General features: G+C 36.3%; 1 protein-coding gene across 1 annotated transcript; it reads right to left on the bottom strand.

Annotated features, from left to right (window-relative positions):
- Positions 1–5,909: 5,909 nt before the first annotated feature.
- On the bottom strand, positions 5,910–6,854 carry LOC107942815 (protein GRIP-like). Its single transcript, XM_016876538.1, has one exon. It carries the CDS (start codon positions 6,852–6,854, stop codon positions 5,910–5,912), a length of 945 nt encoding a protein of 314 aa, XP_016732027.1.
- Between the last annotated feature and the right edge of the window lie 4,373 nt (positions 6,855–11,227).

The raw sequence follows: 11,227 nt of genomic DNA, 5'->3' as shown, positions 1-11,227 counted from the left end.
AAAAGAAGGAATGAAATATACCAAAAAAACTAATAAAAAAATGCATGTATATGTATTTGAAAATCGTGAAAATAAAATAAAAATAGAAAAAGTATGTATATGTGTATATATTTACAAAATAAAAAATGTATAAGTGTATGTATTGGTAAATCATAAAAATACGTATATGTATATTAAATACTTATATATGTACAATATGTATATAAAATAATGGAGTATATAAAATAATAAGGAAATATTTATAATAATTTAAAAATATAAAAAAAGTGTACGTACATATTATGGAAATGCATGTATGTTTTTGAATTATAACTGTGTTGTGTATAAAAATAAGTGTATATATGTGTATATAAAAACTATGCAAATAGAATAATAATAAAAATAAATATATAAAACATGCGTCCGTATATGTATAGAAAATACAATAATAATGATAATAATAATAATAATAATAATAAATGGGGATTAAATCAAAATTAAACAGAATTTTAGGGTCGAAATTAAAAATAAAAAAAACAAAAAAGGGCTAAATCAAATTGCGCATGAAAGGGGGAGGACCAAAGAAATAAATATCCTCGCGCTTGGCCAAATGGCGTCGTTTTGCTAAAGTAATTTAAAACAGTTTTTTCCTTTTAAAAAACCATTTGCAGCAGAAAAGAAAAAAAACAAATCTCTACTAGGGTTTTTCGACCCAGCTCTCCATGCCGCCGGTCTAGGCCGATCCACGGCCTCCGTCGTCCCAGCCTCCGATCTTGACGGAGATGGGATGAACCGCGACAAAGCCAGGTAAGATCCCCTCTTTTTTTAAAGAAAAACAATAGAGAAAAAGGAAAAAAAATCGAGAAAAGAAATTGAAAGAAAGGAAAAAAATAAAAATGAAAGACCATTTCAAGATCTTATTTTTCTGCTCTCTTTTATTATCATTTACAACGAACAGAAGATAAATGCAATAGGAGTAAATTGGAAACACAGATTCACCTTCAACTCTCTTTGTATTTTTCAGTATCTCTGTGTGTTTTTGCATATATCCCCCTTTTCAGTATACAAATTTGGCTTTATATAGCCCGATAAAATGCTTTATTTTTATAATATTTTCTTCTTGGACTCTTAGTCCGTGTTTGCAATTATCGTGGGGAGTGGTTGGTTCCGAAACGTGTGCCGATTGGCATCTTACTGGCGATGCTAGAGACTGCTGGGGGGCTGAATGTTGCAGCGCCAAACCTGTTGCTACATGCTTAGGGTTTCGGTGTTTTGGGGGTTTAGGTTAGTTGCTTGGGTAATTGGGCTTAGGTTAGTAATTGGGCTTTGTAAAAACTGGGCCGTTTATTTTGTTTTTTTGTTTTGGTTCTGCATGCGGGCCCGGGTAAATTAGGCTTATTACAGCTGCCCCTCTTTGCTTGTTGTCGTGTAACGGGAACAGAGCAAAGACTAAAAGCCCCAATTGTGCCCGGTCTTACTAAGCCTCGACTTCTTCAAATAGCCTCATTCCTTCCTACTGCATCTTCAGAGGTATAGGAACTAGTACTTCAATCCACTCCACTGCAATGTCGGGGAGATAGGATTCACACTTTTTAGCTTCTCAAAAGAACAAAATTTGGTATCTTCAATCTACCCCACTGCAGCTTCATGGAGATAAGACTTGTATCTTCAATCTTCTTTGCTATCAATACAGGAAAAAAGATTTGCTATCTTTGATCTACTTCATGTCAATACATGAAGACAAGATCCATTATCTTCGATTTACTTCATGTCAAAACATGAAGACAAGATCCATTATCTTCGATTTACTTCATGTCAATACATGAAGACAAGATCCAATATCTTCGATCTACTTCATGTCAATACATGAAGACAAGATCCACTATCTCTAATTTACTTCATGTCAATACATGAAGACAAGATCCATTGTCTTCGATCTACTTCATGTCAATACATGAAGACAAGATCCACTATTTCTGATCTATTTCATGTCAATACATGAAGACAAGATCCATTATCTTCGATCTACTTCATGTCAATACATGAAGATAAGATCCACTATCTCTGATCTACTTCATGTCAATACATGAAGACAAGATCCATTATCCTCGATCTATTTCATGTCAATACATGAAGACAAGATCTGCTACTTTTCAACCTGCTCCACTGTTGCTCAGGGAGATAAGGCTTTATAATTTCACCGATCTGTTCTCTGTGGAGCATGACCTGTATGATTCATTTCATGAACCTAATTATGCCTAATGACTGGGATGATTAAAATGAATCAAATGCTCCTAGCTAGACGTATATGAATGACATTTGAATGCTATGTCATGAAAATGATTCATTAATGTTGAAATTATTATTGCCCATTATTCCTTAAGGCCTCTTTTGTGACGACAACGCTTCGACAAAACTCGAAAACTCTTAATCCAGGCTCTTCCTTCCTAGATATCTCCTCCCTTTTAACCCGGCAAGGTCTAAACAATAGTCCTGCTTCAGGTTCCTAAGCTATTTAAAGATTTCTAGAGTAATATGAAAAACTTTCTTTGCGAAATTTTATTAGTCCATTAATCATTATTCTAATGCAACATGCTTGCAAAAAGATCATGGATAAGAATAGAGTTGGTTCTGAGCATAGCTCGAAATGAATAAATTGTCAAGGATAATAAAGATGGATAACAAAGAAATTGATTTAGGAATGCGTATCTTGGTCATCTCCTTATCGCAGCATAAGGACACAGTACTTTGTCGATGCCCCAAAATGTCGCCTACCCTTTCCTATTGATCCAGATATAACAAGACCACTGCATGCCCCATTCTGATTAGTATTTGAGTTGCTCCGATAATCTCATGCCCCATTCTGATCAATATTTGAGCCGCCCTTTTCGGGTTTTCAACTCAAATCCCCTTTGGTTTAAGGTGCCATTTGCAGGTTTTCACCTTAGCCTCTCCATTTTACTTTTTCCATTTTTCATTTTTCATTTTCAATTTCATCATTTTTTACGACTCAAAGTGCCCTTTGCGGGTTTTTACCTTGGTCATCTCCTTCTTTAAGTGGAGTATTTCTTGATTGAATCTGAGTTTACAAGACTTTGCAGGTTTATCATCCATCTCGCTTAAAATCAAAGCTCCTCTATAACATAGGTTCTTCCCAACTTGGCATTCGTTGCCCTCCAAAATATTTTTTGTAGAGGGAGGATCTTCAACATTTGGTCACCCTCGTGGAATTCTCTAGGATGAACCTTTTGTTATAGGCTCGCATCATTCGTTTCTGGTACATCTGACCATGATGAATAGCTTTTAGCCTTTTTTCCTTCTGATCAGATTGGATCCATTTTGCTTCATCCAACTTGCTCAGCCAATACCCGGAGAGAAAGAATTTCGATTTCAATAGAATTTTGATTTCAATAGAATAAGAAATCGTGATAAATTAAAGAGAGAGGCATTGCTCCGATAGAGTTTTTACTGCATCACTCATGATATTAATCTTGAGCATACTGTAAATTTTTGATATCGTGCTGGTGTTCAGATTGCAATGACAGTGCTTAACCCGAGCATATATTGGTATGACCATGTGAAGACATCACTAAATTCTTGGGGTAACTCTTCGTCTTTGTGGTCACGTCAATTCCACCCCTTGCCAAGCTCACAATTTCTAATGATTCCTTGCGAGGTAGGATCTGTCTATCATCGTCAACAAGTTTGGAGATAAGCTACAATCTATGTCATCTTCAAAGTCATGAGATCCCTCTAAACACATGTCGCACTCAAAAGGAGATTCTGAGTCTGTAGCAACGTCACTCAAGTCATTGATATCCAGGGACCTATTGTAGGTGCTAAAGAATATACAAAGACTGTATGAATTTATAGATAATATGATTATGAATGAATGAAAGAATGGTTTGGCAGAAAAATAAAAAAAAATGAAAGAATAGTAAAGAATGAAAGAACACTTACTCAAAGATGATTGCAATAATGTATTTCATTAAAATAATAATGTTCAGACATGAGCCTATTTCACAAAGAAGTTCTTATTACTTCTAGGCTAAAAAGCAACAAGTGTGTTCTGAATATTACTCTAACAAACTCTAAATACTATAGGGGTTTCTTCTGCAGTTCAATTGTTTAGAACACCTTCAAGGAAAATATCTAACAATGACCCCTTTTAATGGCATCGATGTGAAAATTTCTCACCATTTCTTCATACATTGCATTTACTCCATTATCAATCATGATTGGGTAGCGGATTTTCTGCACTAGATGAATCACCAAACTTGACAACACCCATGTTGATGAGTCTTTCAACTTGTTTCTTGAAGGCAGTGCAATTCTCTATCAAATGTCCCGTAATTCCTGCATGGTAGTCACATTTTGCGTTCGCATCATAACATTTGGGATACGGAGGTTGTAGAGGCTTCACATGAAAAGGGGAAACAACACGTGCATCAAACAGATTTTGATACAGTTCCCTATACGGTATTGGGATTGGTGTAAACTGGAACTTCTCAGTCTTCATACCGGAATCTTGCCTCAGTAAATTCTATTGATTACCAACCACATTTCTTGGCTGAATCACAGTAGCTGATTTAGAGTAACCCGTGTTGTTCACCTCATTTTCTCTTCTCCTTGGGGTTGACCTCTTGTTACTCTCCTCTGCATCAATTTTCCCGCTTCTTATAGCATTCTCGATCATTTCACCATTCATGACTATGTTAGGAAAGCTTTTTGTGGCGTTCCCTAACATATGTGTAATGAATGGTGCCTTCAGTGTGTTAATGAACAGCATGGTCATTTCCTTTTCTAAGAGCGGTGGCTAAACCTGGACCGCGACTTCCCTCCACCTTTGTGCATACTGCCTGAAACTTTCGTTCGGCTTCTTCTCCATATTTTGAAGGGTGATTAGATTAGGAGCCATGTCTGTCACATGAATGTACTGTTTCATGAATGCTTGTGCCAAATCCCTCCATGTACCAATCGTGGTACGACTCAATTAGTTGTACCATTTAGATGCTGCCCTTGGAAGGCTATCCTGGAAACAATGTATCAATAACTTGTCGTTGTTAACATATCTGGCCATTCGCCTGCAGAACATGGTGATATGAGCTTCTGGGCAGCTTATCCCGTTGTACTTCTCGAATTTCGACATCTTAAACTTATGAGGGAGTACCAAATCTGGAACTAAGTTTAGCTCTTTAGCGTCAATCCCACGATAGCTTTCAGTGACTTCCATCGCCTTGAATTTCTCCCGAAGCCATTTGCACATTTCCTCTAGCTGCTTTGGTAACTCCTCCTTTATTCTTTCCTTTTCAGCCACCTCATCGAAATCAGGAATGGCAGAGTTAGCAGGGTGGTTTCCGTGGTTAGAGCCTAATCGAGCTTGAAAGTTCAAAGCATCGGCCTGGAACTGCTGAGGCCTGATTGTAATAGTAGGTTTGTGCGGATATTCAGCTTGAGTTCGAACATGTGGAGGAGTAAAGCCTGAAGGATAGAGTATTTCATCCTCATTACCCTCTTCGACATCAGCCATGGGACCCTTTCCCTTATCACCTCCTCCAATCAACAGTTTGGTTAGCTTTGCCATCATATTATTTTGGGATTCCTGTATCCTCTCTGACATATCCTGTTGCATCTTGTCCAACCGCTCTTGTACTTGTAATTGAAGTCGGTCTTGTATCTCCTTCTAGTACTGTTCGAGCTTTTCCAATCTCTGATCCATGTTTTTTTTCTTTGCTCGAGTGACGTATCGGTGTTTGGTTGGTTGGTTGGTTTCCAGGTTAACTGAGCAGTAATTTTAATTAATTAGAATCATTTAATGGTCTTTAATGCATATGATGCGATGCATAAGATGAATACAGAAAAGACGTTAATTTCAATTCAATTCCACTTAGAAAACATTACTAGAGAAGAAATTTCTTTACATAAACTAGCTATAAATAAGGCTTTGCCCTAACACTTAGAACTTTAATCTCCCTAAGTAACGATGCCAACTTCTGCCCCTGGTCTGATCCCGATTCGTACTTCACACTTAGTATATCAGCTTGTGTTGCCAAAGTCTGTAGGTGCTCAGCTACCCCTTGAATCTGAACCACAGCTTCTCCCATAATGTGATCCCTTTTTGCAACTTGATCCTGGAGATAGTGAAGCTGATCACTTTGATGATCTTTATTTGCTTCCAGATGTTCAATCCTGGCTTCACAATTCTGTAATGCCATCTCTAATCCTTCTACTGTTCTCTTCATTTGCTCGATCCTGCCCAAGCTTGCTTGCAACTCCATCACAACATTGCGATTTCGATATTGATGAACAACTTTCTCAAGTTCGGCCCCTCTTACTTTTAGTTCATCCCCTTCATTTTGGCTTTCTGCCAAACTCTTCTCAAGAGACTTATTTTGCTTCTGAGCCTCTTGAAATTTCTTTTCCCACCTACCTGCCTTAATTTTTTCTTCTTGAATTTCTTGACGCCACTGCTCTGAGATCTTTCCTAACCCAGCAGTTCTCACTGACAGACGCAGTCTCTTGTAATCTGTTCTCAAGCTATTCAAATCTTCCTCAGCTTTATGCTTTCCTTTTCTTAGGTTTTCGTTTTGCATCCTCTGCACGTCTATATCTAATTTCAGACTCATCTTCTCCTCTTCCATTTGCTCTATCCTTTTTTCGAACTCTAAATTTCTTCTTTTAAAATCCTGCCTTATAATTTTTAGCTCGGAAGGGACAACTCGTACATTCTTTTCTGCAAGTTGATTGTCTCCCCGACTTGGCATAGGTATATTATCATTGATTCTCTTGCCCAGCCATTCGATATATCCAGAAGTCGTTGACGGACCTACTGCCAATCTTTTCATTCGTCGAGTCTGTCTCCAAGCATTAGTCATTTCTCGAATCTTCTTCTTGTAACCATCACATTTATACGAGAATTCACATTGAGCTAGTCATTGGGTTGTAGGTACAAACTGCCTTGACCTATAGTGTATCAGTACCAGTAATGGTGCATAGCCAATAGCTCCCCAAATCCCAAGTAAAGGGACCTAGTCGAAATCTCCACACCTATTTAAGATCTCATCTGGCAGTATCCAAGAAGCTCTCTATTCAATATCCTCCTGTTGAAGATTCTGAAGAATTGTCATCCATTTTTCTTCTGAAATATCATTCTGCCTCGGTATAGCCGCTATTTCTTTCAAAGGTGACTAATTTAAAAAAAAACCCGATAGGAAATCTTATCAACTTTCCAGAAGTGACTATGAAACCATGTTAAGAAGAGCTGCGCACATCCAATGACTCTACCCTCTCCTGCTCTTCAGCATTCATTCAGTGATCTGAAAGTTTCTGCTAAAATTGCTGGAACCGGTGTAATCCCCTTATCAAATTGGTAAAAAAGATTAGTGATTGCTTCATCAACATGTCCCAAGGCTTTGGAAAAGACAACTAAACCGTAGATACTCAAGGCAAAGACATCAACTTTCTTCCTCGTATCTGGGTGTACTAGAATTAAATCTTTCAGGTTCTTCCAAGGAATGCATTTGCTATCTCCCTTTTGTTTGACTCGTGTTGCGACCCATTGCTCACTCATCCCCGTAATGTTCATCAATTTCTTCAAAAAGGTTGGAACATTAGCAGCTCTTGAGTAGGCTTTGTCTACCTGGATCTTCGAACAACGAAGCAATACCGTATATTCCTCCAATGTAGGTACCAAGTCAACTTTTCCAAAGGTGAAATAACTATAAACAGGATTCCAAAATTAGGCTAAGGCACAAAACAGGTGTTTATCCACCTTTACGTCAAGTAAATAAGGTAGATCTCCATAACTAGAGTAAAAGAGTTGCTTGACCTCATCATTCCACTGGTCCCAAATTTCCTTCAATTCCTATAGACTATTCTGAGTCACACTGAGGCGAGTGAAGTTCCACAACTCTGACACATATCCTTCGGCCAAACTATCACATTTCTCCTACTGTGTTGTCTCCGACCAAGTTTGGACAGCCGCATTATCTTCCACTTTATCAAGAAACCCCTTTTCCATAATAAGCTTTCTATCTAGTAACTGAATATGAACTAACGCCCTTTTAGGATGAAATGCTATGCAATCAAAACAAGATAAACCCAAGTCAGTATAACACATAAAGATATAATCCAATTCAAACATGAAATAACAAGAACACTTATTCAGGAATCCACTAGGGTTTAGCATAATACTTAGTTTCTAGAGTATGGGTACCCAAACCAGCAGATTCCTATGGCTGCACAAAATCTCACGAAGACATAGGTACGAATGTATCCCGAAAGCAGTTCACTACGCTGCACGGAGGTGAAAACCTCACGAAGGACTAGTTTTTCGTTGCCACTTAGAGGGGTAAAACTGACCATGCAATGCAAAATGCAACTACAGATCAACCGACTTGGTCCAATCATGCAAACATACCATGATGAAAATGAATGCACAGGGAAATCATGATTTGAAAACAAAGATTGGATTTTTCAATCAAAAGACAAAAATTAATCAATTTTGTGGCTCGACTCTCTAACAGTTCCCCAGCAGAGTCGCCAAGTTGTCGAAACCATTTTTTTGAAAACAAAAATTTAGTTGTCGACATTTAAAACTAAAACTGGAGTCGCCACCGATCCTTTATTAAGGTGTGATCGGCTCACCTTAAAATTTATTTTGGCCTACGAATTTTGAGAAAACGAGTTCGGGAGTCAGTTACGCACGAGGAAGGGTTAGCACCCTCATAACGCCCAAAATCGGTACCAAATTGATTATTTGATGTCTTAGTGTCGAGGGCTAAAAAAGATCTTTAAAACAACTCAAATGATGAAATCTGAAAAGAATAATCAATTGTTCAAGTCATGTAAAGAAATCGAGTCCCAATACGTTAGAGTACAATTTCTCAAAATCCCCGAACTTTGAATATCACTTTTATCTTATGCGAAAATCTTCATTTGAGAAAGTAATATGTCACGCTCAATACATTAGGACACAACAAGTTAAGTTCCTGAAAATGATTTTTATACTCATGTATTTTGAATAAAGAATATTCTCGGTTATTTAAAATTATCAAAGAAAATCGGAACCCAATACGTTGGGCTTAATTTCCTTGAAAATCTCAAACTTTGAATATTGCTTTGATTTAAAAAAACTTTGAATCAAGGGAAAATGATTTTGATATATTGACGAAACCAAAATATATTTCCCAAATGATATGTTAAAAAGTTAATGTACAATATAAAACAAATACTTCAATATAAAATATACATGTATGAGTATTTACAAAATATATAAATTCAAGCACAACATACAAGTAAATTTGAAAATATGTGTGTGCGTATATTTAACACACATATACAAGTATAAATATAAAAAGAAGGAATGAAATATACCAAAAAAACTAATAAAAAATGCATGTATATGTATTTGAAAATCGTGAAAATAAAATAAAAATAGAAAAAGTATGTATATGTGTATATATTTACAAAATAAAAAATGTATAAGTGTATGTATTGGTAAATCATAAAAATACGTATATGTATATTAAAATACTTATATATGTACAATATGTATATAAAATAATGGAGTATATAAAATAATAAGGAAATATTTATAATAATTTAAAAATATAAAAAAAGTGTACGTACATATTATGGAAATGCATGTATGTTTTTGAATTATAACTGTGTTGTGTATAAAAATAAGTGTATATATGTGTATATAAAAACTATGCAAATAGAATAATAATAATAAATATATTAAACATGCGTCCGTATATGTATAGAAAATACAATAATAATGATAATAATAATAATAAATGGGGATTAAATCAAAATTAAACAGAATTTTAGGGTCAAAATTAAAAAAAAAACAAAAAAGGGCTAAATCAAATTGCGCATGAAAGAGGGAGGACCAAAGAAATAAATATCCTCGCGCTTGGCCAAACGGCGTCGTTTTGCTAAAGTAATTTAAAACAGTTTTTTCCTTTGAACAAACCATTTGCAGCAGAAAAGAAAAAAAAACAAATCTCTGCTAGGGTTTTTCGACCCAGCTCTCCATGCCGCCGTCGCTGCCGGTCTAGGCCGATCCACGGCCTCCGTTGTCCCAGCCTTCGATCGTGACGGAGATGGGATGAACCGCGACAAAGCCAGGTAAGATCCCCTCTTTTTTAAAGAAAAATAGTAGAGAAAAGGAAAAAAAATCGAGAAAAGAAATTGAAAGAAAGGAAAATAATAAAAATGGAAGACCATTTCAAGATCTTATTTTTCTGCTCTCTTTTATTATCATTTACAACGAACAGAAGATAAATGCAATAGGAGTAAATTAGAAACACAGTTTCACCTTCAACTTTCTTTGTATTTTTCAGTATCTCTGTGTGTTTTTGCATATATCCCCCTTTTCAGTATACAAATTTGGCTTTATATAGCCCGATAAAATGCTTTATTTTTACAATATTTTCTTCTTGGACTCTTAGTCCGTGTTTGCAATTATCGTGGGAGTGGTTGGTTCCGAAACGTGCGCCGATTGGCGTCTTGCTGGCGATGCTAGAGACTGTTGGGGAGGCTGAATGCTGCGGCGCCAAACCTGCTACTACCTGCTTAGGGTTTCGATGTTTTGGGGGTTTGGGTTAGTTGTTTGGGTAATTGGGCTTAGGTTAGTAATTGGGCTTTGTAAAAGCTGGGCCGTTTATTTTGTTTTTTTGTTTTGATTCTGCATGCGGGCCCGGGTAAATTGGGCTTATTACACCCTCATTCATCATTCTTCACTATTAAAAAGGATAAATATTTTAAAGTGACAGTATTCCATCAATCGACTTCTTCCATAAATATACTTGTTGAATCCCTTTTTTGAAATCGATTTTTATTTTAAAAAACGAATAGGGGAGTCGCCACCAATCCTTTTTAGCTAGATGTGATCGGATCACCTCAAGGTTTTGTCATTTTAATAAAATGTTAATTTTACTAATCTACAAAAATCCAGGAAATGAGTTCGAGAGTCGGTTACATTTGAAGAAGGGTTAGCACCCTCATAACGCCCAAAATTGGTACCTAATTGATTACTTAATGTCTTATTGTCGAAAGTTAAAATTCAAAGAAAATACGATCCCCTTCTTGCATGATTGCAAGTTTAATTGAAATTTATGAAAGAGCCCCCTTTATTTTGAGTCAATCGAGAAATTGATCATGTCCCGTAAGGTAGGGCACGATATCTCGAATCCTCTAGAATAGGGATTCTATTTATTTGATTATTAGCTAAGTCCTATAT

This window comes from Gossypium hirsutum, chromosome D12 (genome assembly GCF_007990345.1).
Source record: "Gossypium hirsutum isolate 1008001.06 chromosome D12, Gossypium_hirsutum_v2.1, whole genome shotgun sequence".
Taxonomy (NCBI): Eukaryota; Viridiplantae; Streptophyta; class Magnoliopsida; order Malvales; family Malvaceae; genus Gossypium; species Gossypium hirsutum.
This window is presented reverse-complemented; position numbering and strand designations above follow the sequence as displayed.